Genomic DNA, 27,336 nt, shown 5'->3' with positions numbered 1-27,336 from the left:
CCCATTTCACAACAAACTATATAATCATAGTTACAGAGCCTCGTATAATACTTGTAAACAGACCAAGCGGGGCAAAAAACTACAAATTTGGTCAATTACTGGTTCCATTTTTCCCCCAATTTTTTTTATGGGTAAATACACCTTAAACAATTCAATCGTAAAAATCTCCAACCCCAAATTCCGCCCCCCGTGACCCAAACGCCAGTAAGTTGTCTGCGAGTTGACATCCGGCGAGCAATTAGGAAAGGAGGTGGATGAAAAGGCGACGGGGGGGACGGAGCCGAGCGCCAATGGCCACAAAGGTGAGCCCCGCCCGCCCGGGACGTGGTGCTCTCAAGATGTTCCGCGTCTCCCCCCTAATTGGCAGATGGCCTCCGATGCGAGATGATTTAATGGCCTGCCTTGGAGTGCGCGCGTGCGTGTGCGCGTGCGTTTTCCCGCCTCCGTCAGCCATTAGCGAGGACATCTGTAACAGGTTGGCCGGTGACGGACCTGGCCGCTAATCAAAGCATTTCCAGCTACGGTCTTTGATTCGTGCAGCCATCGTTTTAAGAAACATTTAAAAAATAATAAAAACAGAACCCCTGTTCTTTAATGGTGGTACGTTCCAGACCAACTTCAACAGATGTATGCTTACAATAAAAAAAAAATGTTTATGATCGTTCAACCCCAGCCACATGCTTGCGAAAACTTTTGAAAGTATGACCTAGGGACGTGACTTGCTTTGAGTGCCACTGACGAGGTTAGACGTCCAATCGCGTTGGTCCAATAGTTTGTCATAAATAGGCGAGCGAAATCTGTGTGCGACTTTGAACTACAAAAAAAACAAATCAAGTCTATGAGGCTTCAGAGCGCACAATAAATCAATCAAAAGAGCACACAACGAGAACAGCGTGGCGTCAAAGCAGATTTTGGTAGTTCCCGGCCGTACGTTATCCCAAAAAGCATTTTTTTTCTCCTCCCACCTACTTTGGCCTGTTTTTTTTAGCGTTAAACAAGTTGGGACTTAAGCCAAGCTCACCTCAGGACTCCAACCAGATCTCAAAGACCAGCCATCCTGGCCTCAGAGGATTTGTCGGCTTTTGCAAACTGGGTCGCTTTTTGCATGATTTTAGCGCTCCCCGCGGCCCCCGCCGGTCGGAATTCATTAAGGCGAACGCGTTCTTTATCACCGGGCCGTATAAATGTCCATTCAGAGCCACAAAACGATGTGATGAACAGCGGCGGCGGGCAACAATACCCCTTCTCGCCGCCGCCGAACACCTAATTAAAATCGACAGATAGGATGAAGGCGGAGGAGATTTTGAGGGGCTCTTTACGACGACAAAACCAGGCTAATTTAGCCAAGGACGAGTCGTGAGTGGAAAAGTAAGCCTCATCAAAGATGAGGAACTTCTGAGGTGGGAACGTCACCCCATCGCCGGTTTGCTAGCATTTCAAAGCTAGCATGACTGAAAGTATCGCGTAACGTTAGCAATGGCCGAATGCAATGTAACTTATTTTTTATTTATTTTTATTCAACTACTTTTACAGTTGGAAAAATCTCATTTTTATGACATGGAGATTTTTCATTTCGTAATTGAAAACAAATATTATTCTGTTTTTATGCTATTTCAAAAAAATGACTTCAGTTCTATTTTATTTTTATTGTATATTTAACTTAACACTATGTTCCTAATGTTTTTTTTAATTTTTACAACTATACATATATTTATTATATATTAATTCTATTTTTTACTCTTTATTTTTGTATTTTGAGTGCTTACTTTTGTATGAGGCAAAAGCTTTAAACACATTTTGCATTCATTTGTTGTTAATGCGTTCATTTTATTCCATACTAAATGGCTAAGTAATGGCAAATAGCTAATAAAGTCCAAAAAACAACACTAATCATGGGTCTGATTGGATGCCTGCTACCATTACTGCATTGAAAGGGCCATTGGGGAGCTTTTATTTTGGTTGCAGGAAGTGCAAGAAACAAAAGTCAGACTACTTTTTGACAGAAAGGCGCCTTTTTGGAGACAATCTCTCGTTTGGAGGCATTCAAACAATCCCTAATATGAATCATCTGCCGTATTTGTACTCCCGGCTGAGTCATTTACGGGCTTTGCGGGGAGCAGATGGAGCTTTTGGTAATGAGAAGCAGGAAATTAAAAGAAGGGGGAATTGAGAGGGACGGCCCGTCTGGCTGGAGAAGCGGTGGGAAGAAGAAGAAGAAAAAAGAAAAGAAAATAAGCAAGTATGAGATGGAGGCGGGCGATATGAGGCGAATACAAATGGACATGCGTTTCGGGGGGGTGGGAGGGGCGTCGACGGGGGGGGGAAAGGGAGGCTGCGTCTTCGGTGGAGGTTGTGCGAGGAGAGCCGATAAAAGAACGTGAGAACCCGCCCGCCGCTGACAAACCATGAGACAAAGGCGGCCGAGTCCACATCGATCTGGCCGCCGCCGAGCGGTCGATCGCACCTTGAGAGGCGCGCGGCGCACGGCAAAAGTCACCTGACCCCGCCCCGGCCCCGTCGTGGAAACAGAGTCCAAGCTCCATTGAGATATGGAAATATTGGAAAACAGTTGTTAACTCGCCAATGGATTCACTCCAAAGTGAAAGACAACTGAACTGTAATGAGTAACACAGAGACACGTGACCTCTGATCCCTTTTGATCGCTGCCGACCCTCCCGGTAGAAAAGGGATGAATTAACAAATGTACTGTACTTTGGCAACCGATGTGCACAATTCAGCAATACTTTGGTATACCACAAGAGGGAGTCCATTCACCGATTCACTACTTTTTGTATGTTTTAAAGTCAATAAGGAGTCGAACCTTGGCTCAAGTTGCATTTTAGGCGACAACAGTCAATTTCCTTCCACCCAACACACAAGGTTATTCTTTGCGTATATTTCTTTTTCTAACAATATCTGAAAAGCGCTTTAACACAACGAACAACCAGCATCTTAAGCATCTCGGCAAGTGTTTTAATCAATCTATTTTCCAGTCAAACTTTCATCAAAAAGAGCCTCAAAATGTTCTATTTCTACATTTACATCAGGGAAAACTGGTCCTTAAATCTATTCTACCATTGGTCGAGTGAATGCAAAAACAGATGTATGGTATTTTCAGCACAACTTCAATCCACCGTCTCTGTAAAAACCTGCTATTTCTGTCCACGCACCACAGGTTGCCCACCCCGTGGACCCGAAGCGAGGCGTTCTTTCAAGACTCCCGCAGCGTGAATGAATAAGCGGCGAGGACCGCGACAAAACAAAGAGCACCACCCACCCAAGCACCCACCCACGCGAGGGGCTCCACTTACAGTAGGTTGGAGCTGTTCCAATACACCGCGTGCCGGCTGCTGCCTCTGGACGGCTCCGAGTTGGACAGCGCCAGAGTCACCACGGCGAGGGAGAAGGCGGCCAACGCCATCGTCATCATCATCATCGCGGTGAGAAGCGAGCGGAGGTGAAGAATAATCCACGCCAGCTCCCAGCTCCCCTTTTTGACGCGCTACACTTAAGTAGTTGGCCGCATCCGAGTTACGTGTTGTTCAAGTCCAAAAGCCATGACGACGACACGTAGAGGCACCGTTTGGCAATTTTTTGGGGGTTGTGGTTTTCGGAACGGGTGAGCCAATTGATGGAGTGCTTTAATTTGGTTGTTTGGAGAAGGAGCTCAGCTGCTGCTGCCCGCCTGCCTGCTTGGCTGCCTCTCTTCCATTCAGTAGCGAAGCTGACGGGATGCGCGCTCACGCTCGCGCTCGCTAGCGTCACCGACACGCCCTCCCGGGGCACCCACGTGTCCGTTTTTCTTTAAGCGCCTACAGAAGAGGATTAGGTTCGCTGAAGGAAAAAAAAAAGGTGGGCAAGATTCAGAGTTGTCAATCAGAATTTTGCTCCGACTTTGGAGATTAAAATAAGAATTCTGCCTTTCAAGTTAAAATTGAGAATCTTGGCCATTTTTTTCTTTCTTCTTAACCCTTCTAAAAAATTCAGAAGTCTGACTTTAACCTCAGGACGGTGATTTTAAAGTCGGTCGGGATTCGGGAATCTAAAATCTGAATTCTGAGATTTTAAAAAAGTGCCCCTGGCGGATAGAAGAAAAATGAGTTGAAATGAATTAGATGTCTACCGCTGTTATTGGGATACAATGATTTAAAAGCTATGAAAAATCTACTTTAGGGTGTATATAATAGCTGCATTATCACAGAACGTCTAATCTTCCAAATTTCGGAATACTCATGAAGCACCATTCAAAATATTTGACTATTTAGAAAAGGTTGCATTTCTGCAATTCAACTTCAAATGGGAATGTGACAGTTTAAATAAATACAATACGATAACATTTGTTGGCCTCATCTCTAATGTTAAAGTGCCTAAATGACGCCATTTACATTTTTCGGGCGGCACTCTACTATCAAATCTGCGAGAATAAATATGCAAACATTCCTCAAATTCTCCCCACGCCGTGAACGAAGGGGTGTCTTGGTCGCTCCCCCAACTGGATCCCCCCCCCCTTCGTTCCTTGTACGAATCTGGGCTCCACCTGCGAGCGTGGCCTCAATCTAGAAGCGCATTAATGATTCAACAGGAGCCGCGTCTTCCACTATTGTCTGCCGGCTCCGTTTTATTACCGGCGGCTCACATCGGTCGCTCGCCGCCGTGTTTGTCGAAGCCTTCGGTCGCCGTGGCAACGTCACACGCCAACATCACGTCGCGCGACTCTCGCTTCGCCTCCAAAGTTTAGGGGGGCTGCGGCAAAAGATGTCGGCGCCTTCGCAGATTGGGCTGCCGCGCCACGAAAACGACGGGAAAATCAACAACCCTCACCTGGGTGACAAATCCTTTTTTTTAATATGGAATAGCTAGAGAATATACGTGTATATATAATAAGGTCCTGATGATTTTTTCTAGTTAATCTGCTCTTCCCACGTGTTTGAGAAAATTGGAAATTCCAATGGCAATCTACCTGCCGGTGCTCGAAGGTTAACGAAGATATATCTTATTGTAATTATTGGTCAAATGGAAAAAGCGCAAAGACGTATAGCTGCGAGTTTTAGACCGAAATAGAAATGGAGGAAGGGTGTATTCTGGAATTTTAATTAACCTGTTTAATTCCGCCCCCCGATGGTTGAAAGCGCTCCATCAGCCGTGCCATATTAATATCTCGCCTGATTCCAAATAATAAGCATCTGCCCGGGTTTGATTAACTCGGCCAATTTGGTATCCGGTAAAAGTCTTCCCCATTTCTTTCCTGCAGCCAAAAGCTGCAGAAATGTCTGCTACGTTATTAAATGTCTGCCGAGTGGGACTACTCTTTAGAAAGCGAACGATAGTAGCGTCGGGTACTATACTGACTTTTTCGCGTATCCCCGAGGGTTATTTTTTTTCTCCTATTTACACCAGACGCCCTTTCTGACACAAGCCACCCAACCGAGAATGCAAGCCGGGCCAACATGGCGGCAGAGGAGGCTCACTTATAAAGGCAAAAAATATCATTTGCCTATTCCTGGTTGAATACATGACATTTCTTGCATTATTTTTACTGGTCTAAAAAATATGGCTTCAGTATTGGTAAAATAGATCGTGAAAAGAATCCTTTCCTATCGCACTAAGACGGAAAATCAGTATCGGGGCATCCCTATTGGACGAGCCCGAGGCCGCGCGGCATTGTTTTTGTTTACGCTCGGCACCCCGGCGGTTCCCTCGAGACCGACGTTAACTTCCCCGAGGTAATATCTGGTTTTGACACATTCCGCGGGTTGTTTTGCTCGGGCTCTTTCGGGTGCCCCACGGGCCCGTCGTCATGGCGACGGAGCGCGCCGCCGCATCCTCCCGACCCGCCTCCGTCCCGCCGCGTACGGCCGAGCCGACTCCCCTCCGTTCCGGCGCGCCGACGGGAGGAAAAGTGACAGATATACCGTATAGCATAACGCGATATATACGCGGCGGCGCCTTCCACCGATGGCCCGTAAACTGATGATGTCTGGCTTTCGGTGGCACGCGGCGCCAATGAAAGCGCGATGAAATTATGGAGAGTGACATTTAATATGTTTCCAGGACCCGACGAAAAGCAGCGGAGGCCGGCCGATGCATATTTATGATGTGTGCTCTGCGCAGCGGCCAAGCTACGCCGAGGTCGTAAGTTATTGAAGACGTTTATTCCAAGGATATACGAAGCTGCTTATGTACGCCTGATGCCTGGGGCGCTGCGACCTTTGACTGAATTTTGGCCAAATTCACAAACGCAAGCAGGACGCCAAAGTGTTTATTACATAGATAATTGGGCCTCATCAATCAGCCTCGGCGCTTTCCATCCTAGAACCGGTTATCGATTCCCTGACCAACTTCGTTCTGCGTAAGCATTATTGATGAAAGCGGGTGGAAAAAAAAATGAAAATCTTCCTCCCCTCAATTTCTTTTCTTGTTGTTATCGCTCATTTCCGACGCTAATCTCTTCCTCGTTTTGATTGTTAATTAAGGCGCTCTTGATTAAACTGGATGCGCAGCTTGGGCGCCGCTAAACACTGATTTATTTCATTCATGGGCGAATCTCGCCAAATGTCAAACTTTGAATATTAAGCAAAGGCGAGAGTGGCAAAAATAACAACAGGGGAGGCAGAAGCGGCGATGGCGGCCTTTTCAAGTCCAGGCAGATGGAGACAAATGAACACGTGTTCGAATAAGGGCAGAAAAATGTATTTCTGTCTGGCATTGCGCTGCCTTTCTCCTCTACATTTTTGCATTCCCTGCCATGGAGGCGATTGCCTAATTAGAAGTAATGGTCTAATTCACGACGAGTTGTTTACTAAAGGAATAGCTCGATCGAGGTCTTGAAATGTCTTGCTAAATCATTGAAAAAGTTGCAGAATAAGAAAAAGATCAGAAGCATAACAATCGACCATTGATGACATAGTACTACCGAATTTTCTCGCAGATTAGCCGCCTCTGCGTATAAGCCGCACCCCTAAAATTGCCTTAAAGTGGTTGAATTTTACAATTTCTCTTGTATTAGCGGTCTAGTTTGTCATCCCTAGGTAAGATGGCGGCGACCTGAGCGACCCCTGGCAGGCACAATAAGTGAGTTTTTTCACTTTTTATGCAAGCTGAGGTTTATTTTATTCTTGAATTTCATTCATAGATGTCAAAATTAATTTAGTTTAGCGTTTCATCTATCTTTTCTCTATTTTGAAACAAATGATCGTATCGGCCGCCTTGTCTTGCATTGTGGCATTTTGTCTTTGTCACCTTGCATTTTCCTGCATGTCAAGTCTAATTTGTGCGCATGTAAGCCGTACCTTCGATTCAGTCATCATTTTTTTGGGCAACAAATATGGCGTACATGCTCGAAAATACGTGTGGCATAAAAATCCCCCACTTGTACCATCAAGATGACTCGGAAAGATTTGCGTGGCATAACAATCGCACCTTTGTGAAGTCTCGGGTGCTTTGGGGTAACGATTAAAGGACTAAAACAAAGTTGTAAATCAGACTGTAAAATCTCAAATCTTGATGGCTCTCCCTGAGTGCTGTAACTTTTTGTGGAGGTAAGAAATGAGGCGAACCCGGGGGCCGTACCGCCAGCGTGCTGGCGCAGCACAAAAGCCAAAAGTTCATGAATCAAAAAGGGAAGGTTATAAAAACGGCCAAGCGGAGGGTCAGCGCCCAGGATGCATTAGGGAAAATGGAAGCCTGGTGAGGGCCCTTTAAGTGTCCTGGCCCGAGCGGAGGGCGGGACGTCCATCATGTTGTCCCCTCGAGTGCGGCCCGCACTTAACCCACCCCACTGTTGCAAATGGCTAATCTAATTGCCATGATACAAGCGGAGGATAATGTCATCTGCGGCAATCAAGAACAGTGCTCTTCAGGGATGAAATGCACTAGAGGAAGCACCATGGAGGGGGGGGTGGCTACGAGGGCCAGAAGAAGGGCCAGAGAGTGGATGATGACCACTGTGGGGCTCAACTGTTTTGGACTCAAAAATGAGAAGAAAAAATTCCCGCAAGCCGATGCCGGAGGGGTGTCAACTGATGGCTAAACATTGTTGTGACTGCCAGAGAGAGGTCCTGAGAATAGATGCATGAAATATTGAGGAGAAATTGAAGGGCAGGGGGAAAAAAACAACAGAGCAGTTGGGTTCTTGTGTGTAAACAAACTTGCCTACTACAGTATCTTCTCGCATAAACGCTGTATTTGTCGCAAAAAAAATGATGATTGAATCGAGGGTTCGGCTTATATGCGCACAAATCAGACTTTACATGCACGAAACTGCAAGGTGACAAAAACCAAACGCCATAACGCAGGATGATACGGTCATTTTTTTTAAATAGAGAAAAGATAAACAAGTAAAACACTTAGCAAAATTGGTTTTGACGTCTATGAATGAAATTCAAGAAAAAAATTAAGTGGATATTGCATCAAATGTGAAAAAACTCACTTACTTGTGCCTGCCATGGCTTGCCCAAGGCGCCGCCATCTTACCTAAGGATGACAAACTAGATCGCTATGGACACACTTCCTGGTTGTACTGCTCACCTGACCTCCTTTTTGAATGTGCAATCCAGCAGACGATCCTTTCAATTCATATAGTATCTCAGAAATACCACATGCAATGAGTTTTCTTAATATTTTCCCCTCAAAGTAACACATTTGTACTCCCTATTGAAACCATGAATATGAAGGTGAAAATTGTGAATCAGGCTGCGTCTTATACGAGAGAAATTGTCAAATTCAACGATTTCAAGGCTGCGGCTTATACGCGGAGGCGGCTAATATGCAAGAAAATACGGAATGTGTATTTGTAGCGTTAGTGGGAGTAGAAATTGGTGATGGTAATGTAGTACTAATTTTACAAGTAATACAAGGAATAGTCATAGTATTTGAAGAAACTTTAGTTTTACTCTAGTGATCATTGTCATGAAAAAATAATAAACAGGGAAATTGCCCTCTTGTTTATCATCGCAATCCGCAAAAACATCACAATCTGACAAGCGTTTATCAGGCGCGGCTGTAACGACAAACCTGAACTCGGCTTTTTATGTAGTGTACGTGGTGTGCTGTTTATTGCTCTGTGGTACAAATGTTTTGTTTTTTCCTAGCTTGACTTCGTAAAGCCGGGAGATTTGTAGCACACGGTAAACAGCAGCTGAGTCAATAAGAGCGCCGCCCTTCGCTGGCTGCGCGATGAGCATCGATTGAGGAAGCAATTAGGATAGCGTTTCCGTCTTTTCACCCCAAAAAGCTGCTTTTTTAGCTTTACTCGCGCATCACCCTCACTCGACCCACCCTCTGCCTAAGCAAAGCTATCGTCTTTCAATTTTGGCTAATGATCGGGTGAAACGAGTTCAGTAAACACAGCTCTGAATGGTCACGTTGGGCAAAAGATATAAATGGGGTGGGCAGAAGCTTAAACGTGGGGACTACGCGCTGTTCGTTTGGCGGCTATATTTAGATAAATTGTTGGACAATTAGAAGAATTCTTTCTGTTTGATTTCTTAGTCAGTCAACTCGTTTGTTTCGGTCAGTGGTTGCAAAATGTGAGTGTTAAGTCATTTAGTTATTAGTTCATGTGGTGTTTTTTCTTTTTAAACGTATTTGTTCTATTTTAATATAGTGACTTGAGTTCCGAAACAAACGGACCTGAACTATGACCCTGAACACATCACGAAAACCACTGAATAAAAGTCTGTAAACGCTAACAACCACAAACACTGGAAGACGAACAGCCAAAACGCCAAAGACCTGATTCTGAATTCTAACACCAAGGACTTATATATAAATTAAAAAAGGTTACCAAGTACCACCTGTTGTCTTGTTTCCGCTATTTGAGAGACTTGCTTTCATCACCAATTAATCATCCTTTAGCCCGTTGGAACGATAGGAGGAAACGGCGCTAAGTAGCCCGATGAATCAGAGCGAGAGTTAGTCAGCGTGGAGAGTTAAACGTTACGTGACTCCTCTAGAACAGGAATGAGTCACAAACCGAGCCCGGCGGACTTCGCGGGCCAGAACGGAGACTATTAGGATTAATCGGCGACCCATCCCCGATAGCATTTTGTCTTCATAAAGAGGTCGCGGCCACGCTAATCCCTTACACTCACCTACTTGTCTTTTAATATGCCGCTAGCGCTAAACCCCGGCGTTTCTTTCGGACGGACAGACCTCTTCCCCGCCGCGTAAATGTTAGGTCGAAAAGAGAAGCTGCCTGGAAATAATGGAGCGCCTGACCTTTTTCCTTTTGGCTCGCCGGGAACGATCGCATTTTTTGGATGAAAGGATATACCGGCGAGGTGGATGACCGGGTCCCGGGGGACAAGGAGAAAATGTCAGAATGGAGACGTGGAGCGAGCACGTTACCCGATTCTGGACATTCATTCCTTTTCTTTCTTTCCCCGGGTGAGATATACTGCAAGGGAAAATAAAACAAGCTGACAACAGTTTGCTTATAACAGGCTGTGATTAGTCTCCTTCCAGCCATGTTATTGTATGCTCAAGCGCTATTAACTCTCCTTTTTATGACTCAAACTACTGTTGCGGGGAGCCGGCCTCCACTTCAATGACTTGGCGACATTTGTGAAAGCTGAATATCGCGTTCGATTTCCATTGGTGTAAGACAAGACGTTTCCCAGGGTTAAAGTACGGCACGAGTCCAGTTACCGGCCGGATTCGAGATGACTATACGAGGGGCAGGAAAACGAAAAAGTGGACCGAAAGGTTGAAAAGGTCTCAATTTGTTGAGAGTTCAAGCATCAGAGACAGATGGGCTGCCCGGGAGGTACGCGGGACTTCCATCGTGTCCGAGCCACGTAGGGGTCACCGGTTGCTTGGCAGCGGCCCAGGAGCCCGGGCGGCGATGTCGTCACGAGATCAACGTGTCGACCCCGAGCGCCTGGTGGCTCAGAAGACCACCAGAACCGCCTGACCCAAATTAGCTCTTTGAATAATCGCTGCACTAACTGGGATTCCACCTTTTCTGTGTCGACTAAAGCGCAACCTTCCTAGACCTTCGTGTTCAACACTACCTCGTTTGGTAATTAGCCTCATTAGCATATACAACAACTCAAATCTAATGGGGTCCAATTCATTTCATCATGTAGCAAAATGGCACCTCACGGGAAGATTAACGCTTGGTTTCCATTCACGGCGAGGTATAAATGTGCCCTTTGCTCATTTATAATTTTTAACAATATCTCATCTACAGCTAAATCCGCTAAAAGCCACAATGGACAAGTATTTTTCATCGAGTATGACGTATAATTTGATTTCACTCCATCACCGATTTCTAGCAAGGACTACACAAAGGGGGAGCATGTTGAAATTTGCAAGAGAAATCATCCAAACGACTGGCCTCAAGTTGAAAACCCAAAGTCGCGCGGCGGACTCATAAATCAAGGTCCTACTGTAATTTAGCTGCTAATTTGACGGTGGCGGTGTACCTAATGAAATGCCCGATGTCCTCTAAGGTTCTATTGATTTTAGAGTTACGCGGAGGAGGGATCACGGCTCTCCGTCTTCCATTAAGGTAATGAGGCTGCTCTATCGGCGCCTCGCACACCTTTTGTGGCCCCCTGAATGGTTGTAAGAGCAAATAATTGAGTTGCCCTTTAATGCCAAGCTCAAACAAACCACTGGCGAGGCCTAGGGAGGAGACGCGGGGTCTTTTCGCCATCAGTTAAAGTGCAGCCTGGCCCTACAGACGTTGCCGTTTTCACGCGAGCGAACAAACCTTTCATACCGAGAGAGAGCAGACGCTTTGGTAACACCGCCCCAAAGTTGACACCGTGAGCCCAACCACCCCGTGGTCTCGCCCGCCCGGGGCCTCCTCGGAGGACCCGTTTTGTAGCGCGCTAGTCGCTATTAGCATTTTCGTAAAGGGCAATCGAGTCAGCGCGTCAGAAAACAGAGAAAAGGTCAGCGGGTTTCCTGAAGCTTAAAGCCGTCTCGCGCGTACACGGGCGCACTCCATCACCTGGCCCGCTGCCACAGGCCGCTTCTTGCCAAATTGAGGGATTGCCCATTTTTCTCCTCGCTGACATTAAGGAGGCTCATTTAGCAGCGGCTCTGGCGACCCCGATAGGCCCCGACCGACTACGCCCGGCGCCATGGCTTTCCATACAAAGTCAATGTAATGGCGCGTGGAGGGACGATAAGCGGCGGGCGATGGGCGACTTCAAATGTTGGATTTCGTCAAACTACGCGGCTTTTTGTCGACTTTTCCCCCCACAGCTTTGAAGCAATCATAGAATTCCCGGCGAGATCTCCGGAGACGTACTCGTCGGGGTTCGGCGAACTACAAATACGAGTGTCGTCAAAGCGTAATGATTTGGCACTGGAGATTTGTGTTGTTTTCAAAGTCTCCTCACTTCAACTGGAGCTGGTGGCTCTTATCACCGGCGTGTTATCATCACCTCGGCAGTCCTCCTTCCTCGCTCACTGCCGCCTTTCTTCCCTTTCTCATTACCTATCCTCTGTCCTTTTATTTCTCCGATTCTTTTTTTTTTTGCCAGGCTGGTAAATAAATCACCGAGCGGCCCGGGAGGAGATAACGAGGCGACGGGGGATACTTTCTGCTCGCCGCAGATGTGCGCACATGCTTTTTGCCTAGCAGGTCAGACCGATACAATACTGTTATCTGCAACCGTGTTAAAAAGGGCCTGCAAAAATAGATGTGAGAGCCACTATTTAACTGTAAATAACCTTTAACATGGCTGAACGGCAAGTGCATACATTGTGTGAAAAGCATTTAAGCATGATTCTGCAACGGACTTCCTTCCCTGTAATTATTTCAATATGCCAAAATCCCACTTAAATCATGAAAATAATCTAAACAGCTGTGTTCTTGACAAAACCAGAAAGTAGCATACTAGCTTAAGCGACTGACAAGCAAGCTAATATCAGTTTTATACATTCCCAAGATAAAAGGAAGCTCAAGAATACTAGCGATGTAGCAAACTAAACCCAAAAAGATGGACAAGCTAACATGTTTTTTGTGCTAGCGTAAGCGCCGCTGAGTAGCATGCTATTGTTACTCATCACTGTGCGGATGGATTTTCTAGTACACCCTTTCAAAGAGCATTTGCGCAGTTTGAAGATTACGCAATGTTTTTGTTGACTTGAACCCTCTGGAGAATCAGCGGCTCTTTTGTTCGTAGTGGAACGCCTCCACTCCAATCGCCATCTTTTTCACTTTGTGAATCAGCGGCCATTGGTTCGCCTTTCATGAGACAACCCACACCTAGCGTTTCTGCCATGAACGCAAACCCACACACATGCGTATGCGCTGTCGAAATAGAGTCAAGCTTCACTCTACGAAATGTTCCACTGACGTGTTGGTGATCGTCGCATTGATTTTTCCGTACTTTGAGTATTTGAACAGAGAATCATCCGTAGACGGGTAACAAGTTCTCTACACTTTTCTGCACTTTCTTGCATTTTGCATCGTTTCTTAGCAGTACCCTAACAAAAAATTAATTTTGTCTTTTAGTTTTTTGAAGTATCGTTCATTAGGAGGGTTCTGAGCTACCTGTGTAAAGTGTGTTTTTTCTCCAGGTACTCCAGTTTCCTCCCACATCCCAAAAACAGGCATGCTAGGCTATTTGGACCCTCCAAACTCTCCCTAAATGCGTGCGTGAATGGTTGTTAGCTACCAATTCAGGGTGTCCATACTACTGCCCATAGCTGGAATAGGCTCCAGCACCCCCGCCACCCTTGTGAGGATAAGTGGAACGGTCTGTGACTGTGGGGCGCCTCCGTACTAGTAAGCCCACTCTAACAGATCGGAAGAAAAGGTTACAAAGAGGCTTGTCGTCGCCGCGGTTGGGGTCGTTATTGCAATAAAGAAAGATGTGGCGATGGTGACGGTAGGGAGGCATTAATATTAAAAGAAATGAGGCGTGAAGAAGGACTTTTATGAGGCTTTTTTCCCTCCGTGTGTGCTCTGCGGGGGCTCTATAATTCTGTGATTGCTGTGTACTAGAGGGGGCGATGATTACCCGCTTCCAACCAGCTCTCGCCGCACTAACGACAGAATTAGGTGCGAGCAAGGTGCGAGCTAGAGGTCACATTGTCATTGTGTCGTACCTTTGCCGAGTGATTGCGCACGGAGGCAATCACGCGTTTGAGTGCGCCACTTGTGTCGCCTGCGTTATTGCTGTTTATAAGGTAAGGCCGTTGGCCAGTCGTGTGAGAGGCGGAGGTTGCCAAAGGACGGAAAGGAGGTTGACTTTATTGACAGGTGTTTGCGTAGCGGGTGCGGGTGAACGGATGGGTAAGAGGGTCGGTGAAAATGCAGTTAAGTGGGTTTTTTGGGGGGCTGCGGACGATAAACGAGATGTTCAAACGATAAACGCGGATAATAAGGTACAAGACTGCTCAGTATAGGGGTAGAAATATCAATGTATATACAGTGAAAGGACAGACTTGCAGACATTGAAAATATTACGAGAGCGAACAGACATCTTTGCAAAACTCACGTGGTCACATTTTGTGAAAGGATTGGGTCTACTAGTGATAAACTCATTGAAATTCACAGCAGAATGATGAAAATAGTTTTTTTTTTATCGCGAGCCTTGTATCGCAAATCGTATCAGATTGAGCAGTAGCCGAGCGGGAGTTCGTGTACCGCTAGCTAGTTCCACTTGGACTAGGCCTGTAGCATTACTTGTAAGAAGCGGCTATCTACGAGTACTTCAGAGCATTAACGTTGGATCTGGGCAATAAAGCTCCAACGGCTTTCTGCGCCGGATCGCTAAAAGTTTGTTTTCAAGTAGTTTTCAGCTACTCGAGCGCCGCAAAGGCACGGCAACGCCGTCGCCCATTTGGCAACTCGGCCCCTTATCTCGGCTCCTCTATCTCACGCGAAGCTGGCGCATTTAATCGCTTTCGAGCTTGGCGACCCTTCATCGCACTTCATCCCCGTCTCTCTTCTACTGATCCCTTCCCTTTCATTCGAGTCTGGTCTGGCTTTTTCGTGGATGGCTGGCGTATTCCGCCGGGATCCCCCCTCCCCGCGCGGTGCTACGTATCGCGAGAAATAGATCTACCCGCACGGCGCTTACCTTGACAAGAGCCACGATGCGCCGAAGACTTATTGGGATTTTTGCGTGGCGCAAAGCCGGCGCTTCTCAATATACATCATTCATCGCAAGATGAAATGAAGGAATATCATCATCATGGAGATGCTGTAAAAAAGAAATATGGCGTTAGCGCTCTGGAGGCTGCTGTCATTAAGTCTCTAATCTGCATAGAAATGTTTATTTTTGTGTAATTCCAATCTACTCTGTTTTCATTCGGAGCCATCTCATCTTTAACAACACACAAATTGAAATACGCCTGTCAGGTGTTCACTTTGGTCCAAGTAGATTTTTTGTTGTTGTTGTTTTTTACTTACCGATCCAATGGCCATATTTCTTGACTAGTACAAATAAAAGGAACATATAATACAAGTAAATGACAAACCATATTTTAGTTCTCTACGACTAACGATTTCTCAATTGGGAGCAATCCCAGCATCGTGTGGGTGTACTTAATGTTATGTCCTGGGCTCCAAAAACAATGCCGCCTCTCCCTGCGGACGTTGCACAGAAAAAGCCTTTTGTCTGGTCCGTGTTTCTCTGAACGAAAGACAAAGCGAGGAGGACGAAGAGGGAAAAACTTGGCACTTTCCCGCGCTTTCTCATCCAAAAATATCCCAGCGAAGGTTGCCTCCGCGCATCATGCCGGGAGCTATACTTGTGTGAGATGAACAATGAAAACCCAGGAGGAGAGTCTCCAGTACTACTATCGAGAATCTGGAGCAGTGTGCAATCTAATATCCATTACGCCGACTTCTACTCTATCTACGTATATTTTTCAATGAGGACAATGCCGTGGAAATGTCGTATCGGCCACTTGCTAACAATTGTAGATCAAGCTAGCGTTTGAAGCCCGGCCTTGACAGCTATGTTTAATAACCAGCGTTCTGTCGACAGTTAAGAGCACAAAAGGGCATATTCTAATTTTACTCTGGCGCACCAATCACTGTTTGTTACCTGGTCTCATGTCAAGTGCATTTCATTGTTTGCCTGCGCGAATGCCACCTCCAAAGTAGACGTGTGCGCATGAATTTGAATGATTGTCATTGTTGTCTCATTTGACACATAGATGTTTACATCATGTGTACACATGAACAATTTACATGAACGCAGACGAGATAGTTTTGGGTTGCTGAGTGTGTTCTGTCGCGGAACTATTCACAGCCAATGAGCAGACACCTTCACGTTCCCTTTCATTGCAGCACGCTGTGAATTTCAAAATATAACATTGGTAATAGCGACAAAGCATGAATTCATTGATTTCCAAATGGATTTAATGGAAGCCATTCACATATTTATGGTTGAAGTTTTTAACATGCACTGTAGTATATAGTACATAGTATGTAGATGTAATAGGGATGTCATTTTCAGAACTTTGGAATCGGGTAAAAAAAAAAGTTTTTACAATGTACTTTATATTATGATAAGTATTATAGACGTGATGATGTCCAATGAATTTTGACTGGTAAGCCGTAAGCATTCATTGGATTGGTCAATGCCGTCTTCCCTAGTTGAAATTGATTCGATGTGTATTACAATTAAATGGCGGTGAGTGAGTTAAGGTCTTTGAACAGACGTGTGGCTAATATGTTATGTATAAAGCGTGTGTGGTCTTTGCGCACGTGTGTGTGTGTGTGTTTGCGTATTCTTCTGGAGATGTCATTCAAACAGCACGCAACTCTGCGGGGCCGCGATAAGCGGAAAGATTGAGATTTGGTGTTCTGCGCTCGGGCTAATTTTCATAATTAATTAAAGCGGCTGGTAAACATTCGCGTCACGCCGACTGATAAGCTTCCCCCGTTGTTCTCGCCCGTCGGGGGCGAATTCATCAGCCGTTTGAGTTTGGTGAAACGGCCGTTCCGACTTGTTTCGGTCGCCGATGACGGCTTGGCAATCAAAGTGATGGGCCTGATGTTGCCTTGGCGACGGGCGCAATCGCTCGCCTGATGTTCTTAAAAGTGGCGGGGATGTCTTCAGAAGCATCTTTTAAGAGACGCTTTGACTATGGCGGAGTTGTCCAAACTTTTCTCTCCGACGGTCGCTTTCAAACTAATTAAATTTGAAATTCAACAGATAATCGGAATCGGGCAGAGACAACTGATTTGCAAAAAAATGTATATCGCATGTTTACTGGAACCTTCATTTCATTGTTCTCGCCAACCCAATCAGCAGGGAGGTTTTTTTGAAATGAAAGGTGAAAGGTCAAAAATGTAAAGTGTAAAGGTATATTTTTCTCCTGCCTTCATGCTTACCTTTGTCTGGCCCACTTTTCCACTTAAACGCTCCCAGGACAGAGAGGCCTGCAAAGTCCTGAAAGGAATTGTAAATCTTAGCACAAGGAGGGATGCAGAAAATTGTGGGTGAAAGAGACAAATGCAAGAAACTAAGAGGATCCATACTTTCACACATGGTGAAAGCGCTTCGACAAACTCTGAGGCCGATTGCGAGCGGACCTTTTTAAGGAAGACGTACCAGGCGGGAGGTAGATGGTGTGTGTCACCGCAAATTTGATTATGAAGCAGACCGGAACGGCGTTGGGAGGCAGAGTGCTGTAAAAGAGAAAAAAAAGGAATGGAGGCAATGAGGCTGGAATAAGAGAAAAGGTGTCGCGATGATTGAACGGCTTGAGGAAACCAACGGAAATAGAAGCAATGTCAGCAAAGAGGAGACGGAGGACGCTTCGTTGACTTCTTTGCTTTGGGTTTAAAGCTAAAAAATGACGTTGAGTAAGTCTTTGTATGTATTAGAGAGGGCTCTGGTAAAATAAAATTAAAAAAAAACAAAAATTCAAATGAATCTATTTTTAAGTATTAAGTCATTGGCTGACAATGACGGTGATAGACGTCTAATTTTGTTTGACTGGTGGGTTTTGGTTGTAGAACATCATAACTCAAGGGTAGGCCTTACAATTACAATGAATTTGATGTTTATAACTGTTAATGAAGGATGAAAGAGTTACGGGCTACAAGCGACAAAATAATCCTTAATATAAAGTACTACACGCTATATTTATATTACACTAGTAAAATGAACTTTGCAGAACAAAGACAAAATGTTCAAGGACAATATAAAAGTCAAGAAAATCACAAAAGAAATTGATTTTACGACTGTAACTGGAAATGAATGAGTTAAGGCCTACTAGCAACAACCACAAAAAATCCTGAATAGAATGTAGCGAAAAATACGAATACAATGCTATACTGAATATATTTATAATTACAACAGCAAAACAAACTTTGCAGAACAAAGAGAGCCTAAAAGTCAAGGAAATTACAGTCGGAATTTATCGGGTTGAACAAAACGTTGAACAATTTTTGCGTTTGTATTCAATGCTAAAACGTTTTCTTCCTGTCATGGCTAGCCAAAAAAGTCGCAGTCATTCTGAGCAACGATTATGTACGACTCCGCTTACTTTTCACACTACTAAGGGGTTAATAAAATTAGGTACATTAAAAAAACATCTTTTTATGGTTTCCAAAACGTTTTACCTCATTTTCTAGTGTTTTCTGTCTTAATAAAAACGTTCTTCCCCAAAACATAATTCGCTAATTACACCACCTGGGTCAATTGGAGTCGACGTCGCAGCTAATCTGACGTCACCTCGTGCTGCGTTCAAAACAGTCGGATATTGGAATTTCAATATCGCAAATGTCCATTTGACCCCATTTCACCAGATCAATTTGTTTTTACAATTTATTTATACACTTACACAGACAGACAGACACACACGCACGTACAAACACATTATATACATAAATAATATATACACCTTTACTGTCATTATACTAGTACAATGAGATTCACCTCAAATTGTAGGCATAATAAGTCGCACTTGGCCCTTAATGAGCCTTTTCCTTACAATTGGGCCCATTAAGCTTCCTTGCCTCCACGGGGGATTAAACGCACAAAACTCACAATAACGATCTTTTGATACGCAAGAAAAGCAATCGGCCACTCCATATCATTAGCCAATCTCCCGGCGACGTCGTTACGCCGCGATAGAAAAACGTCAAGGCGTTTTATGGTTTAACGGCGGCGGCGCGGCGAGGTGAGAGAGGGTCGCCCGAAACACCCAAGCACGCGTCAACGTCACCGCGCTGGCCATTAGCGTTTGCGTATCCGTCTTCGAGGCTCATTTACGCGCAATCATTTTACATCAAAGACCTGGACCTGGACTCACGTCGATACGCGAGCGAATGAGTGAGCGAGGCCTTCGTTGCACTCTGCCTCATTATTCGCGCTAACGTCACTTTAGTCTAGTACAATTAGCTCAGGGCTTTAATGAAGGCGCCGCGCGTTGCAATTCAATATGGGAAAAGCTTTCTCTTGTGGGTATTTATATTGTTATGGTGGGATTGTGTTGATGCTCCTTATATTGTTATTGTCAACCTCTCACATTTGCCACTCATTCTAGCTCCCAAATGGTCCAAAAATGGACATTTCTTGTCTATATCATACCCCACTACTACTCCATACAGTTTCTTACTACATTAGTGTTTGACTTTGTGGTGCATATTCCCCGTTTTACTACAATACGGACCTTTAACTCAAATCGTCTGAACTAACGTATTGATTTGCATTTACAAAACAAACAGACTTGACAGTTTGTCTCGCATGTTTAAGATAGCGCTTTTCGCTCGGGCGGATAATTGAGACTCACGACGCGAGTCCCGCGCTGAAGATCCTAATATCATATCGATCGGCAGGCCTTGTTTATGTCGCATTTGACGGCGCGTGATCAATCCGGCCTCGGCGCTTTGATTGATCACCAATATGCTGTCACTTGCATTGATCGCGGGGGGGTCTGTGCTTGGAATAATGTTCCCTAAGCGGGCCTGGGATGAAGAACAAAGTGCTGAGGTGGTGGTGCTGTTGCTGGTGTTATTACCACCGCGGATAAAGTCAGCCTCTGGCGCTTCCTTTGGTGCCACACTCCTTCCCGTCTCTGCTCATTATCCTTCCCAGACTTCTTGACTTGTCTTTTTTTTTCCTTCTGTGCATTGCGTCTTCAATGTATATGTGTGTGTGAGTGTGTGTATTTATGCCCCGGTAGCGGCCGGTGCTTCACTCCATCCATCTTTGTCTGAGTGCACACACACACATACACACACATATACACACATACGCCTGCCTTATTCATATCCTCCCGGCCGTCTCCGCCGCAACCGAGTTTCTCCTTGACCCGCGCTGCAATGTATCGTTTCAGAGAATGCCTTCTTTTTGCATTTCTATCTTATATAACGGTGTGATTTTCGAGGGGATACGGGCAGCTCCCCAGTAAAATAAACCAATTCCACATCGCTGTTCATCAAAGCGTGGAAAGGTGCTGTGAAATAAGATCATTCTTTACCGATTCCCCATCGAGGAAATTCGGGTGTTGCACAAGCACAAGCATACGATCAGAAGTAAAGAACTATATAAAAATATTTATGCGCAAAGATCAACAAATATACAGTATTATATGGAGTATAAGTCACTTTTTTTCCTAGTTTGGCTGGGCCTACAACTTATACTCAAGTTTTTTTCACTCCGACTGCCAACAAAAACAAGCTGTGCTTTTTTTACCCCCAAAAATATGTTAATATATTACATTACTGGTGCCTGTTATTCCCTAGTATTTTATGATTTCTTCAAAGTATGTTTGTTCTTTGTTCCCGATAAAAATGGCCCTTCCCAAAAATGCAATTTATACACAAGCGAGACTTATATAAACGATTTCCTTTGGCCGAACGTGGCGATAAAATATTTTGACTATCTCAGGCCACCCAGCTGACATCCTAGAAAGTCGGGCTGCTTTTTTTCAAGCACTCTTTTCTTCCTCTCGACGCGTCTTGCTTCCTTCAGAGCTTCAGAAGAGGGCCAATTAAAGCGTTCGGCTCCAGCCGGACTCTCTCCAGGGCCGCTAATTAAACAGGAGTCTTCCCCCGCCCCGCCGTCCGTCTCCATCTGCCAGCTCTTCCATACGTCCTCCTCGGCCGTCCGAGCCTGGGGAAGTCACGTCGGTTGCTGCGTTTACGTTAGTATGGTGTCATGCGCCCCGCCCTGAACCATTTCAGAGTGATGGAGTGTGTCTCAGCAGGAAAACAGTGATTGTAGTGGTTCTTCGCAGAGGATAAAGAAGACATGCAGCAGAAGCGATAATGCAAAGTCTACTGTGATTCGATTAAACTGTATTCAATCGATCTTTTACAATAATATCTTCATACATATCAGTTCAATTTCATCAAAATAAGTCATTTCAGATGATTTGGACAATTTGGAGGCAACATTTCACACATTGGAATGAAGATGATACATACTTTAAACAGAAATGCAGATTGAAAGATGTTATTATGTCGTTTCCTCCGCCTCCGAGCCGAGAAGAAAGCACTCCGGTCGAGCGTTATTTTGGTGTTCAGGGCTCCCCCGATAGCCTCGATAAAGGGGGCGAACATCTCAGAGGCCAGCCTTCCATTTGCGGGGCAAAATAAATGCCTCCCCCCGGACAAAAGGGGGAGACGGGGGGGTCGCAGATGCTCATTGTGATTCACGCGCCACTGCCGCAAAGTCACTCCGGACCGGCGGAGGTAATTAGATTGCTCTTTTGTTAATGGGCCTCCAGCAAGCAGAAACACACATTGGAAGGCAACGGGCGCAAAATGACGGAGGCAAAAGTATCGGGACGCGTCCAGGAAATGATGGATAAGAGGTTTTGTTTTGGCGACGCCTCTGTTTGCGGCCCTCCCTTCCGCCAAGAAATCCTAATCCAGCCTTCCCGCATCTCCTTTTTATTGTTATTCTACCTGAAGTGGCGCTAATCCTCCTAGCTCGCTACCTTCTTGTTTTTATGATCTTTTCTTACCAGTCTAATCTCACCTTGTAAACCCAAGATATTGCGTATACCGACCAGCAGTTGTAAAGTAGATTTCCAAAAATGAAAATTAAACATAATCCTCAACACCGATGACATCATTTTCCCGCGCTATCGCTACCGATATCCACCGAAGAACACCACGGAAGCCTCACACCGAACGCATTTTCCCCCAAAAAAGATGTTTTCTACCGCCCAATATCGTTCTGAAAAACTTGTAAAGTTGTAGTGTACAAAAAGCAAAAGAGAAGGTGAGTTCACCAATGGCCAAGGCCCAAATGAAGCAATTATCTTTGAAGCGAGACAGCCTGCTTGAGCCAGCGGTGCGAGCATTGTCAAGGAGACGACGGCGGCGGCGGCGGCGGCGGTTCTGACAGCTAATTCAAAAAGAGAAGAGGCTAAAAGCATTAAACGGCCAGATAACCACGGCTTGTCATCGCTCGGGAGAACACGGCAACAGCGGCGGCGACGTGTCACCCGTGTCAGAAAAGATTACAGTTTTTACGCCCATCCCTTCCATCTTGCCGCTGATGTTTCTCCCATAAGCGAAGAGACATTTGGCCTTATTTTACTTTTCTCCTCCTGTTGCTTTCCTTGTTTAAAATAGGCCAAACACTTTTTGTTTTAGCTCATTAGTTTCCCGCACTCACGGGCGCCATCTGTTTTCGGCATGAAAGGTTCCGCCCGCCCTATTTAGTGATCCGACAATCTAAATGATAGAAATTGCATCACTTTGACCAAATAGGGTAAATAATGCCTATTTATTGTGGGTTGGGAAAAGAGGAAAAAACAGCAAAAAAGCAAGTAAGGCCTTATAATCATTGCTTAAAGCGAAAAAATAGACATAATAACACAATCAATGACCCAAAAAGTCCAAAAAATAAAAGATTTGCAGATGATTTGACTATTAAAGTAATGAATAATTCATTGAAAATCACAATGATTGGACCACTTCCTCCACTGTGAGTGGCTGACGGCCATCTTGCGTAGGGCGCTCGGAAAGTATAGTACAAATTGCAAGTATCGGCACGTTATAATACAATTAAAAAAAGGACATTTGTTCTTGGCTGACTAAAATAAAATGATCCAGATGTAGAAAAGATGAAAAATTCAGCGTTGGCAACATAGTGACAAACGTGTCTTACTAGCAACAATGGACGCAATGAATGTCGGACATGTTGCTATGCATTATTCATCTCTACCATTTGACAAGCGTCACACTCAAATGTGTTTGTGGATTACAAGCGCTGGAAATTCTGTGGGTGTGGGTGGAGGGGGCGGGGGGTGGTTATAGCGCCTATCTCTCACGCAAAAGAGGCTCTTTAGCAACACCAGGGAAGAGCTTTTGGTTGGTAAGCTCCGGTTCGCAACGTGGTTCTTCCCGGGGGAGGCTAAGTAGCCTCGCCGGTGGTCAATATGTCAGACGGCGGCGTAATCCGCCATGATGAATCTACACGGCCCGGCCAATTAATAACGCTGGGCTCGTTAGCGCCCATGCCATTGATCGCCTTAATTTCAAGGAGGCGTCGCCACGTGAAGATCGATAGCGGGCGTCTGCAGGCCCCCTCTCCGGTTCGAGACCACCTTTAAGAGGGCCTTGCGTGACGTGGGACGCTTGAAACAGCAGACACTTACGGCGACGATTTAGGAGAGCTTTTTGAAAGGATGCCGCCCCGACTGGAAATGAAGACGAAGCGTCGGGTCTATCCCCAAATTGATTTCCGACGGAGGGCCGCCGTGGAAAAGCACAATTCCATTCCACTTGTGGAGTTAGTCTACGACCAATCCGTACACATCTTTCGAATACCAACAATGATTTAAAAACATCGATAAGACATTAAAATCGAAAGAGGGCTTCGGTTTGTATATTTTCAGATTTGTTTTTGCCTCTGATCACATTAGCGCTTTCCACTATGCAGAGGCTAACCATCGCAAAAATGTATTTCATCATTTAATTAACCACACCCTCAGAGCGATCAGTGCAGCTGAGCGGCGACACGGCTAAACATGTTGGGGACGCACCACGGCAGATCGATGACGGGACCATTAGGGAGTTGTGTGTGTGAGTGTGTGTGTGTTGTTTTTTTTATCAGGAAAAGTGCTTGTCCAAGGCTGCCTAATGCTTAGTGAGGCACTTAAAGAGATGAAGTCACCAAAGACATGTCAAGGATGGAATCCAAAATGCTGTGTGAGAAGACATGCCTGACCGGGAGTGACCTCATCACAATTTCACTTTAACCGCAGAAACACGTTGTGCTCCGTATTGTTTTTAACCCCTTCACAATCAACAACGAGCCCCTCTAAAGCGCGACGGTAGCGACGTGTCGGCGTGTGCCCGAATAAGTTCACGAGAAATAGTTTGACAAACAAAACCACGCGGAAAGCATTACCCCAAATAGCCCGACGAAAGGCTCAGTTGAAGCCACGAGTAATTTGACAGTCAACGTGGGCGCCAAAGTCGGTTTTAAGCCTGGCGCACGGCTGGCATTCTTTGACATTTTCTACCTTAATCCAAGATGCAAAAGTGTGAAGCCGACGACGTGTTTACCGGAGGCCAGACTTTGGGACGTGGCTAACTAGCCGGCGCTAAAGGTCACCCGCCACATAGTAAACGGGCCCATTTTGCCACTCTTTGAGATTCCGTAAACACACCCGCAGACCGGAGTTATCGTCCGCCCGTACGGCGGCGACGGGAAGCAATTTTGGCAGACCATTGGCAGATATACGGTAGACGCACGCGTACGCTTTTTCCACCCCGCCGTCACACCTTCAAGGATGGAAAGATTGCCCACGTGAAACTCAGCGGGGGCCAGCCGGCAGCTGCGATTACCTCAGCAACATTTTGCGGGGATTGTCAAACGGGCCTGGGCTCCTTCTTTGCTCCATTAGATTTGACCCCGCCGACTGAAGCAAAGTCAAAGTCGGCTGGGCTTTTGTTTGCGCGCAGCATTAAAAGGGCGGATGTTTTTTTCCCTTGCAAATTGAATGCACACAGAAAATTGGAGGCGGCTTAGAGGACAAATAATGGGCCTAAAAGTGAAGGAAAATCAGATCGCTAGAAGCGGTGGTTGTATTTTACCGCCCTCTTGCGGTGAACTAGTCAGTTTACAGTGATTTTTTTCGTTTATGTAGGGAAATGTTTTCGAGGGCTAATAATTATTTTTGATAATTGATTTGTTTGTTGGGTAGCTGCTATATTTGATATTTTCATGACCATTTTTTATACAAATTTCACCTTTAATTGCAACTTAAAAAAGGACAGCGCTTTTCAATATATTTGACATTTATTTCAGATATGGCAATCAAATCATAAATACCTACAGGCTCATACGCTCAATAAGCCGAGGTTTCATGGTCTTGTTCTCTCACAAGATTTTTTTAGGCAATTCATTTCAGAAAAGTAGCTTTACGTGCACATGACAAAAATAAGTGATGTTAATTTCCATCCAGCAGCAACATGTCACTTAAAGCCGCACATCAATGTTTTTTTTTGGGGGGGGGGGACATGAGCCAAACATTTGTGGCTTTTTTTCTTCTGAGCTTAACCGAGTATTGACAAGTTTTTAAAAAAGAAAAAAGATTATACAAGTAAACGTGCAGAAGTCTTTTTCCCGTCAAAAGTGAGGTAACTCTTCTCTTCCATCCTTTTGAGTCCACGATATCCCACACAATGCAAGAGGTTTGTAATCCAAAAGCATGACAACGACTGTACGTACATTTAAGAGCAAGGAGTCACTTGAGTAGGATCCCAGGTGGGCTCCTCTTCTTTTTTCCCCTCTCACCGCCATCTTCATTTTTGATTGGCTAGAGGCCTTCTGAAGAGCAAAATGTGCGGCTCTGTCAAATGACAAGGGGGGGGGGGGGGGGGGGGGGGGGACATCATTTACAAAAAATATTTTTAAGAGGGACTCAAGTGGGTCGTCCACAGTAGCTTTGGGCGTCGACCCTTCACACTTTGGCTTACTATTAGCTGAGCTAAATAAACAATGGTCGTTCCTATCCTGGTTATATGTTATGAGCACTTACAAACATTGTAGTGATCATACAAGGAAGACCACTACATTTACATAAATTAGGCTATATCAAAATATCTGGATCTACCCACAAGAACACAAACAGTGATGTTATGGTTGAACGTCAAAATGGAAAGGGGAGGCTTTTAGGACGTTCAAGTGTGCTAAGGAGGGCCATTTTGATCAATATTTGTAGTCAAAGCATTGTCATTCCAAAAGATGTGTGTATGTGTGTGTTACCTGGCTGGTGGATCATATAATGCACCCATCCTTGACTCTGTTGAACGCCAAGGTTCCTCCATTCGGACTCTGACATTAAATGTGTCTTTGGCACACGCTTGGCAATATCCTTGGGCAACATGACATGCCTATATATGCCAGGAAAGGAGACCAAAAAACCAAAATTAGTTCACCAAAACCTGCTTTTTTTCAAATGAACTTTGGCAAACTTGATAATTATACAAAAACGTACAAACACACCCTTATTATCTAACAAAATATAAATTAATCAGCTATACACACCTGTATTCATATTTTTCATCGTCATATTTATCAGAGTAGTATATCTGTTTTTGCGACATGGTAACAACCTGGTGGAGAAATAAAAGTTTCAGACGAACTCAAGGACAACAAACATTGTTTTTCTGTATACATATACAGTTAATGGACATGTCAACATGAAATGTGCATTTTTAGCATTTGGGTAGGTCAGCTAGGCTAACCGCTGCAAACTCGAATGAATAGCTTGAGTTACAGACTAAAAGAGGTAGTAATAGTTCACAAAACCACACACGAAATACTAAAGTTACCTTGAATGGTTCCTTGACAATGTAGGTGGAATTTAGTTGTTGTTTTTTTCGGCGTGGCCCACTTCAGTGACGATAATACTCTCAGTCCACTAGTGAAATGCGACCAAGAGCCCGCTTTTCACCATTCAAATGTATCTCGCCTCCTCTCATTGGTTGACATGGCTATAGCATGTCCGGCTCCAATTGGTCCAGCTAGTCCGTCGCTTTCGAATGACGTGTAAAAACCACGACTTCCAATTGGACCCGGTCGTTCCCGAAATTTTATATTTTGGTTTTGTTATGTAACAATAATATTCTTCGCACTTTGTTGTTGTGCAAAATTTATCGTTAGTACGTATTTTATTAATTCGTGGTTTTATACGCATTTTCCTGTCTCAAAAGTGTCCCTGCGCCATTTGCCTATTTTTTATGCTGTCATATTGTGTTTTTACAGCATTTTTATATGTACAGGAAGATTATGTACCAGAAAGTTACTATCCAAAAATGTTGTTCTATATGACGTCGGTGTATACTTTGACATGATGAAATAAATGAGCAGACCGAGCAACTGGACACTGTAAATCCCCCCTTCGGTCAAATATAGCCGTGCAGACGTGTCATAG

At 44.9% G+C, this 27,336-nt stretch overlaps 2 protein-coding genes across 3 annotated transcripts in view; both read right to left on the bottom strand.

Annotated features, from left to right (window-relative positions):
* The window catches only part of LOC144067553 (ephrin-A3-like), a 40,641-nt gene extending 36,907 nt beyond the window's left edge, over nt 1-3,734 (bottom strand). For both annotated transcript variants that reach the window (XM_077591391.1, XM_077591390.1), the window contains exon 1: nt 3,312-3,734. In XM_077591391.1, coding sequence (XP_077447517.1) covers nt 3,312-3,436 — 125 coding nt within the window. In that variant the 5' untranslated portion in view covers nt 3,437-3,734. The remainder of the gene's footprint in view (nt 1-3,311) is intronic.
* Nucleotides 3,735-25,186: 21,452 nt separating this feature from the next.
* cks1b (CDC28 protein kinase regulatory subunit 1B) lies at nt 25,187-26,892 on the bottom strand. Its single transcript, XM_077590140.1, has 4 exons — nt 26,735-26,892; nt 26,448-26,515; nt 26,166-26,293; nt 25,187-25,749 (listed from the first exon to the last, which is right to left on the bottom strand). Exons 2-4 carry the CDS (start codon nt 26,504-26,506, stop codon nt 25,703-25,705), a joined length of 234 nt encoding a protein of 77 aa, XP_077446266.1. The 5' UTR covers nt 26,507-26,515; nt 26,735-26,892; the 3' UTR covers nt 25,187-25,702.
* Between the last annotated feature and the right edge of the window lie 444 nt (nt 26,893-27,336).

This window comes from Stigmatopora argus, chromosome 21 (assembly GCF_051989625.1).
Source record: "Stigmatopora argus isolate UIUO_Sarg chromosome 21, RoL_Sarg_1.0, whole genome shotgun sequence".
NCBI lineage: Eukaryota > Metazoa > Chordata > Actinopteri > Syngnathiformes > Syngnathidae > Stigmatopora > Stigmatopora argus.
The sequence above is the reverse complement of the archived record's forward strand: the minus strand, read 5'-3'. Positions and strand labels throughout refer to the sequence as shown.